General features: G+C 44.7%; 1 protein-coding gene across 6 annotated transcripts in view; it reads left to right on the top strand.

Moving 5' to 3' along the window:
* ppargc1a (peroxisome proliferator-activated receptor gamma, coactivator 1 alpha) overlaps positions 1 to 19014 on the top strand; it is a 290984-nt gene that overhangs the window by 243484 nt on the left and 28486 nt on the right. For 3 of the 6 annotated variants that reach the window (XM_086197066.1, XM_086197065.1, XM_086197064.1), the window contains exons 1-2: positions 8207 to 8485; positions 10730 to 10909. In XM_086197066.1, coding sequence (XP_086053192.1) covers positions 8438 to 8485; positions 10730 to 10909 — 228 coding nt within the window. In that variant the 5' untranslated portion in view covers positions 8207 to 8437. Of the gene's footprint in view, positions 1 to 8206; positions 8486 to 10729; positions 10910 to 19014 lie in introns of those variants that run through there. The other 3 variants (XM_086197063.1, XM_086197062.1, XM_086197061.1) reach the window with 1 other exon arrangement.

Below are 19014 nucleotides of genomic sequence, written 5' to 3'. Positions count from 1 at the left end.
TATCTCTTTCCTCCCCCTTTTTTCATACTTTTTCCCCCCCCTCCCCATCTTCATCTCGTCACCTTTCTGGAAAAACTATCGGCACAGGCGTGAAATTGATGTGATGGAAAAACAACTGGGATATCTCTATGAGCCACTTGCTTTTGCCGTTATGGCCACCCTCGTTCGCCCTCAGCGTGGCTCTAGGCTTTCTGTTGCGATTGAGGGCATACTGCAAATTAGCCAGCAGCTATCTGAGGTTACCAGCCAAGTGGATCACTGACCTCACTCCCTGCCAAGCGCAACACCCCCCCCCCCCAACCCTCCTCACACACACACACACACACACACACAAACACAAACACACACACACAATCCCGCACCCAGATCCAGCCCAACTTTGTTTCAGTGATGCTGCTCTTCTTTTGGTGTGTTTGTTTAAAATCCTCTAATGTATAATTCATTTGCTGTGGCATACCTTTAATAATCCCCAAGCAATTGGATTTATAGAGAAGGGTCCAGGCAAGTTTAGCATTCCTAATGTTGCTTCGAAAATAATGTAATTGTAACTTGCACTGACGAATGGTCGTGGATCGTCTAAAGTAACTCCGAAATAATGATGAATAGGTCCACACTGTCTCCAGAAGAGATTAGGTAGAGCATCAGCCTAAAGCCTGGCCGTGAATTTCTTTTTATTACAGACTTCCCTAACAACCGAGGAAATATAAGGTGCAAGGGCAAATAAGAAAACTCTCCGCTTAGTTATATTCATCCCAACATCTCCCACATGAGCCATGAAATCGGGCTCCGACTTATCCCGGAGCTTCACGTTTACAAGGAGAGATAAGGGCAGTTCAGACCTATTGTTGCAGCCAGTGTGACCCTAAACATGAAAGGGCATCTAGGCCATCTCCCATTGTGTGCCGCTACAGTATATATTGAGCTGCATAAACCCATCCTTTGTGTTGAGTGAAAAGAGAGGGGGGCCTCTTAATTAAGCAAGCGCGAATGTAAGTGACTTCCTACTTGCATAAATGAATACTCAAGAAAGTAACAGTGTCACCCCGGATGTGGATAAATGAATAAGTTGCTGAATGCGAGCGGCATTAAGTGAGTTAGCATGTAAATAAATGAATAAGTCGGCAAATTAGTGTTTAAACGTGTTAGCATGTAAATAAATGAATAAGGGAGTGAATTGCGGGGGTGAATAAAGACGTTAAGAGAGCGTCAGCGAGTGCAAAAGAAGTTATCACTTCTGTGAAAAAGCCTCTTAGGACACAGTCGCTGGAGCGCCGTTCGTCGACGGGCAGCACGGCGAGTACATCTGGCTCGCGCATGTCATATTTCCTCATGTACACATGACATGCCAATTACTCCTTAATTACACGCGTCATCTGGACCAAAGTGCCCAACGCCAGCGCTGATTAATCCTGTTTATTGTGGCGGCGGTGACAGTCTGAACAGAGCACCACGGAAAAAAAAAAAAAAGTGCAGCGAGGGATTATTTGAGAGACTCTGAGAAGACTGGACAGACAGGGGAAAGAGAGGTTGCTGATTGAATGACAGCCTGGCAGTTAATCTCACTCTAGATTTCTACTACCGATGATCGGACGATATCAGGAAAAATAGTATTTCCGGACAGTGGAAACAGCTTGAGGCTTTTGTTGCCAAAAACAGTGAGGTTGCCTTCTCACGAGGAAAAGCCTTTACTGTTGCTCAGCACAATCTGCAGTATGCTTACGCATACTTTCGTGTGAGTGGATGGCTGCCAAGTCGTTTGAATATCATGTCCAGTTATAAAAAAATCATAATCAGAACCAATTATCATCTTTTAAACTACATCTCGTTATTTCCCCCATGTTTTCCTTACAAGGGAGAGTACAATTTTATATCCAAGTATGGGCGGAATGAGGTCATGTTGGCAGCGCGTGTGCCCGTGCGTGTGTGTGTGTGTGTGTGTGTGTGTGTGTGTGTGTGTGAGAGAGAGAGAGAGAGAGAGAGAGAAAATCTAGACCTTCCTGTAAATGAATACATGTGAGGCAGATACCCATCGTAAGCAGGAAGATGTCAGACCGTGACCGGAATATGAGGGGGAGGGTGATAACCATTAGATTACCGCTGAGATAGTAACAGCGGCAGTACTACGGGCCAGCGAGGACTGGGGTCAGCCCAGGTGTAGAGATCCAGCGATAGAACCCCATGGAAGCCGTGTGAGGTGGTTGCTCGGCTCCCCTCAGCCCTGACCCCTTTTTTTTTAACATCCCCCAATCGCACGTTCATGTACTTAGCTTCCTTCCCCTCCTTCCGTATCTGCGTCTAATTCATGCCCTCATCTTTGTCCAACTCTTTCAGTCTCTCGCAGTGGCTCACTCGCTCTTGCTTTTGTTACTTCCCTGTCACATTCTCTTTTCAGCATTAGCTCCATCTCCATCCATCTGCTCCTTTTGTCTCTTTGCTCTTTTTTTTTCTCCGAGGATGCCTTGGCAAAAATGGGTATTGACTGCGCCTCCTCTTTCCTCTCATGCCTGCCCTGCTAATGCCTGTTTTTTTTTTCATCACTGCGTACACTCCAGCAGTACACGCTTCTTATTCACAGGTGATGCGAAGAGTAGTAGAAATGCACCCTGTAAGGGGAAAAAAAAGAAAAAAAGGTGATGATACAATCAGTTTTATTGTGCCGTAAGGATTTTTTTCAGGCTTGTGGTTCTACATCCCGTATGCAGGCTGTATGAAAGAATTGCAATTCATATGCATTTTTTTCCCCCTCACCACCCCCCCCCCCCCCTATTTCTCTTTTCATTGCTCAAAATAATTAGGCAGCAGTCTGGACTCAGGGGTGTAATGTTTCTGCTCATGTTTCCATGATACAAGAGTAAAGAGGGAAAAAAAGAAAAGAAAGAAAACCAAAAAACTGGTTGTGCTGCTCCAGAAATTTCTACCTGTGTGTCACCTCTCTCCCTTCCTCTTCTCCCCTGATGCTGTTTTAATGTGGAGTTCCACAAGGCACAATGCACTTGAGCTGACCTAATTCTTCCCTGGCGCTCTTCCATTGCTAAGAGTACATAAGGACCACACTATCAAGGTCTATCAGCCCTGCCTCTCTATTAATTTTAGAAATCAAGCAACATCTGTTGTGCTTTGGGCCTCCTTGTGACTCACAGGAGGTTTTTGCAGTTTGCAGAAAGATGCACCTAAATGTGCCTGCAGCAAGTGATGAGATCTCAATAATGTATTTTCCAGAGTTCTAGATTACACTGCTGCAGATACCATGGCTTTCACAAGCCATGGCTTCTGACTCACTAAGTTGCTCTAAAACAACTGATAAAATTACTGAATAATCGGCGTGACGACAAGCACTTTTTTTTCATCTGCCCTTTCAGTAGGAAAAAAAAAAAAGATTTAGCTGCATCTCCTCCGCACAGGCGCATCTCATTTCCTCTCGTTACATCACCTAGCATGTGGCATCTGTTTGAATCTCACAGCAATTTCAAAGTTTGTAGCATTTTTTTAAGCACAGCAAAGGCTTGTTTATGTGTATGCAAGCCAAACCCTCACGGTCTATAAATTTTAATATTCCTTGCGAGTGCTATAACCAGTCAAAACACAAAGTGCCTCGCATGTCCCTTCCCAGGGCACCAGTTTAGTCGCACCGCTCTCCACCAAGACCCTTAACGCATCAGGCTTATCCTCTTCCTACTGCCGCCACTTTCCACATGCATCTTACATGACGTGCTGGCTATTTTAACCAACCCTCCGAAACAGGCCTCTGTGTGACCATGATATTATTCGTCTATGGTGAGGCGCATGCTTTTCCCCTTCTCTTTAAACCAGAGCAGGCAGGGAAGGGTGGAACCGTCCCGCGTTGCGCCCCAGGCTCCTTTTTGTGTTTACCAGCCCCTGCGTGGGACTGATGCTATTTTCAGTTCCGAGGCTCAACCATGGCTAACTGGCCCTAGCCTCTTTATGCCATTTGCCTCAATAATGTGGGCCGGCGTCTCTGCAGGGAGAGTAGCCGCCATCCTGCGAGAGGCTAAATGACACAGTGGAGTTCATTGATGGGAAGGAATTACACGCCTGCACACGGGGCAGTGAGGCGACTGGTTCTCTGAAGGGCACAACAAAGAGAGGTGATGTAAAATCTTCACAGGAGGAGAATAAAAGCTTACTGTATGCCAAAGGGTGACATTTGGCATAATTTGTGGCGTCACACTGTTTACTTTGATACCTATAATGTAAGAAGGAGCCTATAGCTTCTAGGTCAATGCACGAACACTTATCTACAGTGCTAAAAACATAAATACTTTAGTTGCAATTTCTCAGGCTGCAAATATAAAAAAAAATTAGAGGTAACAATAGGTGTACATCGATAGCAGTTAGTTAATGCTTAGTAATAAATAAGAGTGCTGAATTAGCAAGACTGAAGCAGAACCACCCATTCATTAATACTCTTCGTGACCCTTATTGTAACGTGGGGAACCTGAACCTCACAAGTTTTTCATTCCAACTTTTTCTAACCTGAACAATTAACATGAAAACCATTAGAAAATCACATGAGGTTTCGCGTATCTAACGGCAAACTAAGCGTGAACTGTTAACAAACAACTAATCGTTAACTCAGCATGAACTAACTGTTAAACAACTAATTGATAGCTAAGCATGAACTTACTGTTAACAAACTAATTGGTAACCAAGCATAACTAACTGTTAACAAACAACTAATCATGAACTAAGCATGAATTAATTGTTAACAAACAACTAATCATTAACTAAGCATGAACTAATTGTTAACAAACAACTAATCATTAACTAAGCATGAACTAACTGTTAACAACTACTAATCATTAACTAAGCATGAACTAACTAACAACTAATCGTTAACTAAGCATGAACTTAATGTTAACACACAACTAATCATTAACTAAGCATGAACTTAATGTTAACAAACAACTAATCATTAACTAAGCATGAACTAACTGTTAACAACAACTAATCATTAACTAAGCATGAACTAACTAACAAACAACTAATCATTAACTAAGCATGAACTAACTGTTAACACACAACTAATCGTTAACTAAATATCTGATAACTGCTCTTCATGTAATGAAAAGCAGCCCTGTGTTATTATTTCACAAAAAATCTGTATCATCATTAACTGTTTTGTTGTTGTTGTTTTTTAACGGCATTAATGCCTGTAACTGTTGAGCATTTTCAACCTTCACTGAGGGAAAACAACATCCAAAATTGACAAAATTCCAGTCAAACGTGAACCTGCACGCAATGACAGCAAGGAGAAAGATCCATAAACTAGCTTATATCATACATGAATAGATGCAGCACTCTGTTTTACCTCCGACGTCAATTAATTTGTATTTATCCAGCCGCTGTTTATCAAAATGGCCAGCTGCTAGGATGGATTCTGTTGGGAGCAATGACAGGCAACAAAGTGATATGAATCACCCCCCCCCCACACACACACACACACACACACGCGCGCACACACACACACACACACACATACACACACACACACACTGCAGCAGGACACAGAGGGATGGTGACACAATTTATGGAAAAAGCCAAACAAGACAAAGAATGTACGGACAGTCAAAATAATGTTGTCACACGATGTATTAAAAAAAAAGAAGATGGAAATATGTAACCATAATTTCCACAGCAGAATCAATATTTAACAGAAATGACATGAGATTCAATCTAAGACCAGAAATGCAAATACAAGAGTGTGCAGCAGGAGTCGGGCCATGTTGAATATTCAAACAAAGATAATTATCTGTGGATTAGCCCCATTTTGTCTTTGAGAGTCCCACTTGTCAGCTGACTCCGGGGAGAAAATGTTTAATCATTAAGACCTTTAGCTCTCTGTGAACTGCCAGTAGCACAACTCAGCGTAAGCTAGTCTGCACATGGAAGTGTTCTTTAAAAATATCACATTGTATTAAATCTGAGCGGCGGTCCATTTAGCAATTAACCGGCAGTCAGTTTAAATCAATTCAAATTCATTTTTAATGGTTTCTCTTGAAGTATTTTTGTTATGTTCCGCAGTTATTCCTCGAAGAGCTTTTGAGAAGTCCGTCAGATGCGATGCATCAAATGGGTGTGAACGACTTTTCGCACTCCATCCTATAGATTCTGCCCCCTTGAGAGAGGATATATCTATACGAGCGGCTAAATGTGAGGACAGTGTGAAAGCAAGACCCCGGGCCATTCTCGGGCACCGGATGATTGAATATGCTGTGATGTTGCCCCCGATGTCTCCTCCAATGTTGCCTGCAAAACATCACCTATTCCACATTCACCCGCTCGTGCGTTAACCCCGAAAACTCAAGAAAAAGCTGCCGTTTTAGATATCGGCTGTATGTCAGCGGGGTTGCTCTTTTTTTTTTTTTTTTTCCTTTTGAGCTCATTCTCAAATCTCCGTCACCGCCGCCTGTAGCTAGCGTTGGTTCGCAGGGGGACGTATCAAAGGCCACTGCAGAAAAGAAATCATCACATTATAACTATATTTAGCTGCTGTCGTCTTAATTGGCACGAAGAGCACAATCAGATAAGCCTTTTGACTGTGAGTCATGTTCAGAATGGAGAAACAGCAGGCGGCAGCAAACAATCTTTTGTTATTTTGGTAATAACCTGACCAGTAAGCAACACACACGCACACCTAGGCAAACACACAAGTGTTTTAACCACCCTTTTCCATCATCCAAGGAGGAGCGCCGCAGCTACGTCACTCCCGTGTTGCCTCTATATTGTAGCCTGCGTGGTACTGGTCCATCTGGGCTCTGTGAGGTCACTGCACACACCACCTGCTCCGATCAGGCTTTGCTGTGGCTTCTAGGTATCATCTCTGGGCGCCGCACGGAGAGGCAGATGTATAGATGTAGTGGTACGCACGCCTCCGGATACTCATACGTTTAATGTGTTACGCCACACACAATCTGTAGCAGTTAGAGCCCCCCTTTTTCTTTTTCTTTTTCTTTTTTTTACAGGTTTCTGTGCAGCATTTTTGATTTCATGACTTCTTGCATGGTTACGGCGGTTACAGTCGCTCTCACGGGCTTCTAAAACCAAAATAAAATACATTTAAGTTTGTGTCTTTACCGGCAAAACAAGAAAATCAAGACTCTAATGAACAGAAAAGACCGTTTGCGAAGGACTGGAAGCGAATCCCTCATCAGTCCACACAAACTTTGTTTGAAATGTCCACAAAGCTTTTGTTTTTATTTAACTGAGGTCCTGTTGCCTATACATGTCCTGTTGACACTGTATACACGCTTGATACTGCCACCTGTCCTTTTATGGCTCCTGAATGGGCATAGAATTACTTTACAAAAGACCGAATTACTGTCATTGATACTCTAGATCCAAAACAACTTTGCCTGAAGTTAATACGGGAAATAAAAGCAGTTATCGGAACCTAAAGAAATCAGACACAGCCTGTCCTGAAGTTGCCAGTGTTTACGCTCATGTCATGTAAAATCTTTTTTTTTTTTTTTCCTGCCAGGATTGGATACCATAGCGTGTTATTGCAAGGGAAACATCTTCGTCTCTTTCTCTTCTTTTTGTTTTTGTTTGCACTGAGAAGGAAGATGTATTGGAAACATGTTAAGTTAGGGCACATTGGAACATTTCAAAGGACCTGATCACTTTGCGGTCGAAGTAATGTCAGAAACCGATGCTGTCACAATCTAAAGGCTTGACACTGAATGCTTGGAAACCTTTTCTTGCTGTTATTTTTTTCTCACTTAAATGTGTCTAAACATGATTCACACAATACGCAGCTAACCAGTTCTATCCAATGAACATCCACGCTGCAAAAAAAAAAAAAAAAATGTCAAAAAGAATGATCACAATTTTCACATTAAGCTTGAATTTTGGACGTTCATTGCAAGAACACAATTTTTTTTTTTAAAAAGAGAGAGAGAGAGAGAGAGAGATATTCCACTCGTAAATACATTAAATGTCAGGAAAGGTCTGCTGCCGTGGGTGGTTCACGCGTGTCTGTACAAGCAGAAATTTTTCTCCATATAAAACAAAACAAAAAACAAAACATCAGATTTATATGTGAGGTAAGATCTAGTTTCCGTCTGGACATTTTTTGCAGTGCAGCAGCAGCAGCAGCAGCGGCGGCGGCGGCGGCAGCAGGAGGAGCAGGTTTTTTACTATGTGCGCGGCCAGACTCCGCCTGCTTTCCGCGCGTCACTGGCGAGTAGAGTGGACGCGGAGTCACTCCCCTGCCTACTTTTAATAGCTTTGTCATGTGATGGAAAGCAGTTGTAAGACAGGTGCCCTCGGTTCATTCTCGGCGAGGGGCAGCAGTTGCCTGTGTGAGAGAGAGTGGGACGCGTGTGTGGATTTCTTTTTTACTTGATTTCTTTCTTTTTTTTTTCTTTTTTTCCGTTTTTTTTGTTTTTTCTTTTTCGGACCGTCATTCAGTGGCTGGATGGCGTGGGACAGGTGTAACCAGGACTCGGTGTGGAGAGAATTAGAGGTGAGCGCATCTTAAACAGCAACCCCCCCACACACACACCAAAAAAAAAAAAAAAAAAAGAAAGAAAAAAACCCATCTTTTCTAGCCTTCTGGAGTCTTTTTTCCTCTGTGGAAGGATGGACCACAGTGACTCTCCGAGGCAGAAGCTTCCTGCTGGTGCCGGTGTAGTGCGTGTCTGGACGCAGTTGAGGATGATGCGGGGGATGTACAAGACGGGAATATATGACAAGTGGAGGGGACGAGCGGAATCATCATTTTCTCCTCAGTTAAAGATGTAGTTGTTGTAATAGGTGCACAGGCTCGGGACCATCGCTGTAGGATCTCTGCTCCGTGCGGTTCTTGCAAGCTCGAGGGGACTGTACGCGCTCTGGTGCCCGAGAGAGGCTTTTTTTTTTTTTTTTTTTTTTCTTCGTGCCAAAATGGCTGAAATGTTTCAAAGTCAGGTATTTCGCTTACGCATGAAATCTACGGACGAGCCCTTTCATGTGCTGTGCATGTTATTTTTCAAGGCAAGAGCAAAGGTTGCCCACACCGAGGGACCCGCTATCTGGCGTTGCGCAGGAGCATCATAATAGAAGCGGTGTGTGTGTGTGTGTGTGTGTGTGTGTGTGTGTGCGCGCGCGCGTGTCTGTGTGTGTGTGCGTGCGTGCGTGCGTGCGTGCGTGCGTGCCAGCCAGCCAGCCAACATAGCAGCGGGAGGAGCATTGCGCCAGCTAAGTCGCATCCAGGCAGATTGGAAATTGTATAGTTGCATTTGAATTGCCTTCAGTTTTCAAATCATCTTTTCCCGAACGTCACTATGAAAGCTCACACACTCCCTCTTCCCCCTACCTGACCATACTTGGTCGACTTGTCTGCATGCGAGCTGGATGATGCTCCACAAGGTTTTTCACAGATGCGACTGCAGTCCGGCGATAAAATCAAATGTAAACAAATCTTTTTTTGTTTGTTTTGTTTTGTTTTTCTTTAAAGTTGGAAGGATGAACTCAGAGGACTCCCGGACAATGCTTTTGACTGCGAAGTGGTTCAATTATCCGTCAAACAAATGACCTAAAGCTCCTTCCTTCCTATGAAAATGTGCATTCGGGCTTAATGACACGTTATAAATCATGGCTTTTGCAATAAGGGGATTGCCAACTAGGACCTCTACTAATATTCGCCCAGCAGGTGCTTTCATGCGTGCGTAAATCACCGGAGCTCCGTGGTGCGCCCTGGTCGTCTGTCTAGCGGCGCTATTTCATCACTTCAGCAACAACAAGTCCATACGATAATTGGACGCGGAACATGATGCAGCCCCACGAATATTCCAGCATCTTTGCGTTTTGTTTGTTGGGCTTTGTTTCTGTTTTTTTTTTAACTCGTGCCTCGCCTGTCAGACTGGATCATCTCAGAGGGGGAGACGCAGTGAATCTGTCCCCTTCGCTAGTGCGACGTAACGGATATGTCTCGGTGTAGTTGAAGTCATCGCGCGTTGGTGCGATTCCGAGGACAGATGAACTGTGACACCAGTGTCTAGGCGGTTTTTCCGACTTGGCACTGGATGCGTCTTCCAGCTCTGCCCTGAGTCGAACCCGCCGCTCATCTCTCCTTCTGTCTGGGGGCCAAATACCTCCAGGCTTCGCTCGAGGATATCTGTCTTCTATGTGTCTTAAAGGCTCCATACATCACTCTTGTCGCTCTGTAGAAGCGCCGACATGCTGTCAACTAAATTCGGAGTGTGTGTAGCCTGTTCGACAGTGGCCAAGAAGCTGCTGGAGGAGGCATGGGGTTGCATGTTCAGAGTGTAAACAGGCTTTAACGATCCCTGAGCTCAAAGTTTGTTCACCTTGATTCAGTTTTTGGGTTCCTCACTGTGTGATATGAGTGGAAACATCATGGGGGGGGGGGGGGGGGTAATAATGCACATAATCCACATCCAGTACATATTGGTGGGATTAGATGAAGGTGGCAGTGAATAACTAAATGTCAACACCAGGCAGCATTCAGGAGCACCAAGGCCAGAAACCGGTGCAATGTGCTGGAGTTGATGGTGTGAGAACACGGTGTGTACACAGTTTGCATGTCAGTGTGTTGGCGTGCAAAATTAACTGATACGAAGCCATGATGAAAACTCCTGATAATAGCAGGGGAAGTAATAATGGGTTGCACCACATGGGAGCAGCAGAAGGTTCAACCATTGTAGTTTTTCCTTAAAAAAAAAAAAAGATCTTCCTCTGACCACCCCTGTTATTTTTCCTCCTCCAGTGTGCTGCCTTGGTTGGCGAAGACCAACCCCTCTGCCCGGACCTCCCCGAACTTGACCTCTCAGAGCTGGATGTCAGCGACTTAGACGCAGACAGCTTTCTTGGTGGCCTCAAATGGTACAGCGACCAATCAGAGATCATTTCCACTCAGTATGGCAATGAGGCGTCCAATCTTTTTGAGGTAAGTGCAGGTTGCAGTGTCATCTTCTTCTTCTTCTTCTTCTTTTTTTTTAATTTGTATGTATCTGCACAGAGTAATAGCGTGCCCGAGCAAACAAACAAAACGTTCAACCAGTTTACAAACCTACTTTTTCATTGCCCTAATGTACAAAAAGGGTAGATAACGTGCAGCACGATAAGCCCAGTGGGACCTTTGTCCCCCTGTTTGGATCCTGACCGCAACGGTAGGATTCCTTATCAAAACTTTGAGCATTTATTTCATGAACGCGGCACACATCTAACAGAAGCAGTAAACTCTGGACTTGGCATGTGTATTGTAAAACCCTTTTCAAAGGTTGGAGTGTAAAACTTTAATCTTTGCTTCACCCTCTGTGGTTCTGCCTCCTCCTATCCTTCCCCCTTTGTTTCTGACACACTGTTTCTGCTCAAACAGTGACAGACCAAGTCCAGGTTAACAGAGGGTGATGATCTGGCTGGGGCCATAAAGCCATTGGTCTTGGGACTGACTTCCAGCCCCCGGTTCATTATAAGCCTTTATCAGTGCCAGAGATAGACAAGAAAGACTGAGATTGGATGCTTTAGCCTCGCCTCAGGAGGAAAAAGTCTGAGAAGGCTGTGTGTGTTTGTGTGTGTGTGTGTGTGTGTGTGTGTTTGTGTGTGTTCATGCAGTCACGTTTTCACTGCCTCTGCTGTCTGTGTGTGTTTCCTTGGTGGTCTTTCAGGCAACAGTTGATAACAGACTAAATTCCTTCCACGTTTACCCCCCCCCCCCCCCCCCCGCTGCCACAAACTTTTTTACACATTCTCTTTATGTCACCACACATACCAACACACACTTAAACACACACACACACGAAGGGGGGAGGGGCCTAAGGACTAACTGGTGTGACTGTGGCTTCTCTGCCGTCTGTGAGTGATATGGCTTGCAGCCACCAAGTGGCTCTGGGATGATTAAAAATACCAGAGTGTATGCATGTGTTTGCGTGCGTGCGCGCGCGTGTGTGTCAGTTTAAAACACAATGGAACTTAGCGCCTACTGAGGACCCTGATGTGGGAACTAGCTCAGAGCAAGATGACGGGTGTGACTTCCAAAGTGGGAATGAGCTTGTATTTGTGTGCCTGCATGTGCACGTGTTTGCATCCACACGAATGCTGCTCGTTGCAGTCACTGGGTGATGTTTTCACGCTCTCAACAAGCCAGCTGCTATTGTATCATGCAGAGTGGATGCAAAGGCGTCTAATCAAGTAGTCTCAAAGCAGGAATACATTTCCCTGACCAGAGGTCCCCCCCCCCCCCCCGCCCCCATCTTTGGAAAGTTTCAAGTCAATATATGAAGTGCTCAGTTCATCATACAGCAGGACCCAGCTAATCCCTCTTAATCTGACAGGGGAAAGTTTGACGCTCGGCAAGGATCAGAAGGCTGAAGCTGTATTTCCTGCCCCCCCCCCTCAACCCACACCCCCCAATTGGCCTCGTCACAAGGCAGAGGAGCATCCAATCAAATGTTCAAAATGACGGTGGCTTTTTAATACCGGTTTTTCCTGTCTGACTTTTTAACATGCTTCCAAATGAGTATATGTTTTATGGTAAGAAAAGCAGCTATCCAAGGCTTCTCTGAGTGAAACAGCTGGGTGCAGCTGCCATGCTGAGGCCCCCTCTCCCGTTTGTCCCCGTCAAACATTAAGCTTTCTGGAAGTTTGAGATTTCATTAGTTGGAGTAAGTCAACTGTTGAAATGATCTGCAGCTCAGGCCAAAAAGACAAACACAGACTGTTTTTCTTGCACTTTTATTCAAAGCGATGTGACGGACAGCAGCAAATTAGTACACAGGGTTGGTTACATGGTTATAAAGTCGCATCACAGGAGAGTCACATTCCATCATTCAGAGAGTCTATGGAAACGGCTCACACCCGGCAGTGTGTGCATGAATGCAAATCAGCCCGTGTTTCTATCCGTGTACGTGTTTGTCCTTTTCTGGAAGCAGCATACGGCCTCAGATCACAAGCTGTCCCTTGTCTGGCCTTTTGCTCCGTTCCTTGCCACTGTCCCAACTGTCCCTGACACAAAATGTGGAGAATGATACCCCCCCAAACACACACGCACACACACACACACACACCCGTCTCTACCCTCTCCTGTAACACGCACACATAACAGCTATTGCTCCTGGCGCAGTGTGTTTGACACCTCTTCAAAACGGGCCGACTGTGAATGTCCACAGTCTATTTCGGGCTGCAGTTGTTAAGGGATGGTTACTTCAATAAGTTCCCGATGTACTGCCAAAGATAACAGCACAGGAGCATGGCCTGATGTCTTTTTAACCACAGGTCTCTGCTCGGATTTCATGTTCGCCTTGATGTCCCATTTGTTTTGGTTTTTTCGGATGTGGATGTCGTGCTGGGGCGCAGCGTGGTCTCGTTACACTTCCCAAGTTGGGCGCATTTGTCGCAGGAGTTAGGTTAAGCAGGGAAAGAGTTCCCCTCTGCTGTATCTCTGGAAGAGAGAAACGTCAACAAAGGGAGAACAACATAGACAGACACGAGGAAAGACTGGATGAGAAAGAACGGCTGGGAGAGTTTGGAATCGTGCCAGCCTAAATCAAAGCCCATGGATTGGAAGTAAAAGGTTGTGGGCTTTGCAGGTAATAAACTAAGATGCCGAGGCTTAAAGAATTACTCGGATATTGTATATGGACACACCGTGAGTGTGCATGACTGACAGAGCTCACATATGTGCGCTCACATCCCTAAACTCTTTATATGAGCAGGACACACACTTCAAAAGGCACTACGCTGCTTTGTCTTGCTTGTTTGTGCCTTCTTCGACAGATGCTCAGGTGCTTACTCCTCAGTGAAGGCTGATTAGATTGATTGGGTCATCTTTAGGAGACTTTGATAAACTGTTTTCTCCAGCATGGATAAGAATCAGCTCACACACTTGTAGGGGAGCCTGTGAGCAGGAAGTTAGAGAAGAATTGTCACACAGATACACACAGACAGCCCCTGTTCCCTACACCCCGCTGAACGCCTTTATTTTGCAAATTTATGCTGACATTTGAGAATACACCACCCACACCAGTTCACAGCTCCAGCAAAGGGTGTATGAATTATCATATCCCCCTGTATAATATGATTTTCTGAAGTGAGTCTTATTAGAATACACCATACCTTCCTCATTTTGAGTTCCCTTCAGTTTATACTGTGCCGAGACATTGTTTGCTCTGTCTGATGGAAGAAATCCTCCATCACTGTCGAAGGGAAAGCAAAAGCGTGCCTTCAGACCCGCAGCTATGCCGCTTCAAGATACACAAATGAGATGGAGCGCAGACAAGTAGGCTCAGACGAATTGTAGAGAGATGCAGACATAGGCTGTCCAAGCCCGTGTCATCTTGGAGCATCTGTCAGATCCACTCCACAACAAGAGCTCTCAACCCGCCGCCCCACAACACTGTGGGATCTGCTCTCTGCCATCCCTCCCTTCCTCCCGCTGTCTCCTTTTGCTCCCAAGGCAGAGAATTTGTTCCTGGCTGATGGGAAGCTGAAGCTGCAGTGGCTAAACAAATGTATTCTGGCCTTCAACAGTCACTTCTGGAAAGACAAGCTGGAAGGAGGGAAGGGGGGGAGGGGAAAAATAAATAGATATGAAGCAGGGAGTTTGATACAGCCACAAAAAACAAAAAAAAACTTGCCCCTTCAGGGAATGTTTGGAAAAAGAGCAAGGGAACATCTTTTGATCTGGTAGTGGCCTCTCTCTCTCTCTCTCTCTCTCTCTCTCTCTCTCTCTCCCTCTCACACACACACTCACGCGCACTCAACTCACAATCCCAGTGGGCCGCTGCTGCTGATTGAGGCATGGTTTGGTGTTCCTGCCCAGCTGATCCCCAGCCCCCAGTGGATACCAATCTCACCACACCAATGTGTACGGGTGCACGTGTGTGTGTGTTTGTGTAATTGAGACACCCTATACAAAGATCAGATAGTGGCCTTTTCTGGCTAGACACAACACTTTCATCGCTTTCCGCTTAATGTGTGTGTGTGTGTGTGTGTGTGTGTGTGTGTGTATGTATTGGGTGGGAATGACTATTTTTAGTACCTGGGGTAATCTCCACTAAGAGCCTTTCAGGGCTGTTTCACTTTAACCTGGTCAAAACACTAAGCCAATAATCCAACTCCCCCAGATTTATACTCTGTCGCTCACACACACACACACACACACACACACACACAACAACAACAACTACATTGCAATGATGCCACGCAATAAGTTTTGTTTTTATATTATTTAATAGTGTATATTTTGCAGCATTAGGAAGGTTTAAACTCTGGATTCCTAGATGCTTCCCCTTATGCAACAAAGATGGAAGTGAACGATAAGAAATGGTGTTTGCATAGAGATTAAATGAACTGATCAGAGAGTGACAAAGTGTGGTACAAAACAAAGAGTGAAAGTGACAGCCGGCGGTGAAAAAAAAATTAAAAAGGGGGAACGTCAACAGAGAGAAAGAGAGAGGAGGAGCATGGAGAGAGGCCCTCAATCACTGGGTGCTATCATTCATGTTAAACAGCTATCAGTGTTGGGTGATAGGCTGCTTCCTCTCTCCAGGAAAGGCTAATCGATCCCTTATGAGTGTGTGTGTGTGTGTGTGTGTGTGTGTGTGTGTGTGTGTGTGTGTGTGTGTGTGTGTGTGTGTGTGTGTGTGTGCATGCGCGCATGCCAGCAGGTCCTGCAGTGGCAGTAGCTTTGGCCAGCGCTTCTGCTCTACTAGTTTACGGCCTTCTGTCAATGTTCATGTATTTGATTCCGGTGAAATTATTTAGATTTTGGAAAGTAATCAATAATTTACACGGCAAATGATTTATCTTAACACGGAATGAGACAAAGCAAAGCACTGGTGGGAGAGAATATTATACAGTAACTAGAAAAATTTTGCAACTGTCTTTTCTGCTTGAACAGTGAGGGCCCCTCTGCAGTGACCCTTGGGGACAACGCCATTTTACTGTGAAAGTTAACACATATAAGCTGGTCATTAAACGTGCCACGATACGGTAAATGACTCCTCGGCGTCTTGTTGTCGTTGTTGTGTCACGTTCTATGTCACGATCATTCTGCCAGCTGCTAGCCGCCACGCAAACTGCTGATCGGAATCCGTATTTATCCACAGACTCGTTCTCCTCTCATCGTCAGAGGCGGCGACAGCATGTGAGCAAGCATCATTAGCATAACTGGGCGGTGCTCTGTAGCCGACTTACTATATCAAATTAGATGTGGCTGCAGTGTTAGCATTCGAACTGCTGAGCAGTTGTCCAGTGTGTTCACAATGTTTTAATTCAGGTATTGCCCCACAATACTGGAGCTGGAGTGGATAAATACCCGTGGCTCCTGCAGTCGTTTGCTGAGAACGGATGCGCAGTTGAAACCGGATGTCAGTGGGTTTTTTTGTGTTTGTTTTTTTTGTCCTGAGTGAAAGAAATCGGTTAAAAAAAAAGAAAAGAAAAAGTCAGACCTATGCTAAAATAAAATAAAACGACCAATACCTGCTGGAATCAGTCGTTTTTCAATATATCTGTATGGGTCTGATGGCTGACATTTATATGGGACCAGTTTTACTCAAGGTTTTGTCTTTGCTCATCGTTTATGAAAGAGTTGGTGATATAAGCTTGTTTTTGTACAGATAATACAGTCAGTAAATATTGGCAAAATCAGTGACGAAATTCTTTTCTGTTCTATATTGTGCGTCCCTAATATAGACGAAGATGAAACTCTGGTTGTGAGTAAAACAGTGTTATATCGAGGAATGACCCTTCATGTCGATCAGACTGAAATGAAGATGTGCGAGTATTTTTCTCTGTATCCTAATTTAGTCATTTGATTAAACACATTTTAGCCGAGTGTGCTGCATTCTTGTACCGTACATGTGAAAAAACAAAACAAAACAAAACAAAGTTTTTCCGAGGTTGAGAAGCTTTTTTTTTTTTTTTATGGGTTTTGTCACCCATGCAGAAAAAAAAAAAGGAAAAATCTCCCAGTTTCTAACTAAGCTTTATGATGTGCACTGCATGCTTATAGCTCCAGCTTACTTCCCCCCTGAAGCATTTAAGTCTGCACAGGACTCAAATAGTTCAAGAGGCTCTCCAAGGCTCTGCTGATGCATGAGTGACTGGATGCTTGGATGACTCACTTGCTGCCCAATCAGTAGCTCCTGAGCCGCAACTGAAAGCAGAAGCTTTTTAGCTTTTTGGTCACTGCTGACAGAAACCCTCACCCCACCCACGTCTTCTACTTTTTTTGTGAAATGGCAATGGCAGTGACGCAAATAGAATGAATTCAAATTAAAAAAATTAATAAAAGATGCAGAAACTGATAAGGAAAATCATGCTGGACAGTTTTTCAGTGTTGGTCAATAGAGATGAAGCGGTGAACCCTTATAGGCATTTAAAGCAGGCGTATACATGACGATTTATGAGGCACAACTAGATGGAAGTAATGCAGTGGAATGCAACAGTTAAAAAAAAATTTAAGGAGCATTATGGTCACATTTGTTTCACCTTAGAACTTGGAGGTCATAACTGGGAGCCACCTGAGTTTACCAGTAAGAAGAGGAGGGGGGGGGGGGCATTCACCGGTTGTTAACAACAGTCTATCTGGTATATAAAAGTGCCACAGAAAAATGTATACAGTTAAAAGATTGTGATGCAATCAACATACGAGCGCTAAAATACGATATCGACAAAGGGCGCGCACAATTTAAGGAGCGACCACGATGAATTGTGATTTTCTCGGGGACTGTCGGTCTGAATATCCAACCAGGAACTCGGGGGGGAAACCGGCTCGATCCGAGACGCCACCACATTTCCACCTTTCTATTTGAATCCGTTTGACGGGTGATTTGTGAGAAATCGTCATTTCGGAGGCTGCGCTCTGTTACGCTGACCATCCGAATTGGTTTGATCAACCACCTCTCAGTATTACCCACTACAGATGGACAGGTGGCAAGTGAGACTATTATGAAATAGACAGGCAGCGCATCCAGGATAACCATGATAGGGCTGTTGACCTCAGGGGAGGGTCAAGAGCTCTAAAATTGTCTGCTTGTTAATCAGCTGTTTCCAATTTTCACACTATACTGCGACTCGCCAAAACTCTTTTCATATGGCTGCAGGCCGTGTTGCATAATAACTCAATGGGCAGACTGGGAATGGGTTTTGAGTGTTGGACTCTTGTCATCAAGTGGTCAATGGCCGCTGATCATTATGCATTTGGCAGCGAATTCTCAGTTACTCCGTGCAGGTGTGCGCTCAGCTCAGCTTCTGAAAGGCGAGGCCATCGGTACCAAAGGCAACGTGATCAGTATTCCACAAAGAAAAGATCCCAGATTAAGATGAAATACAGCTCAACATTAGATGTTGACGCTACAAAGGGAGCTTTCATGCCCCCCCACCCCCCAATCCTTTCTGTCTCACGAGTTTGGATTGTATCGACTTGTATTCACAATCCCTTTGATGTGGTTTTATTTCTTTTCTTGTAAAAATAGGCACATCCCCACTCACACATCATGCAAAAAGCTTGTGAAGTGTTTGACCACTGCGACCACACGTGGACTCCCTTACACATATGGCACTTGAAAGTACGCACAAAAGAGAAGGGGGGGAAAAAAACAACACTGCTCTGATAACACGCTCACAAAGTCACAGTGGATAACAGGCGTACACGCGGCAGCGGCAGCCTCCTACCTGGATTCAGGAGCGACAAGGCACTCACTCACGCACACAGAAGTCAAGGTAAAAGATAATGCATTTATTTAGTAATCAGCAAATAGCTTTTATCCAGTGGGTAAGTGCTGAAGCCTGTGAGGCCTTGATAAGATCGTTTGCTTTCAGGTGTTTCCCTGTCACGCCGCGTATGGCATTGAGTGCAAATTGAATAGGGTGACCTTTTTTGCCGCGGAATCAAATTGACTGCATTTTCCCCCAAAAGATTTCTGCCATTTCAATTACCATAAAATTGCGATAATGCTTCCCTTGCCAAATGTGCAAACACATGCAAACTAGGATGTCCAATGTGACAGTGACACAGAAACGCACCTATTGTTTGAAACACCGTAGACC

This window comes from Aulostomus chinensis, chromosome 24 (genome assembly GCF_037954235.1).
Source record: "Aulostomus chinensis isolate RoL2024-O1b breed Wild chromosome 24, RoL_Achi_v1.0, whole genome shotgun sequence".
Taxonomy (NCBI): Eukaryota; Metazoa; Chordata; class Actinopteri; order Syngnathiformes; family Aulostomidae; genus Aulostomus; species Aulostomus chinensis.
The sequence above is the reverse complement of the archived record's forward strand: the minus strand, read 5'-3'. Positions and strand labels throughout refer to the sequence as shown.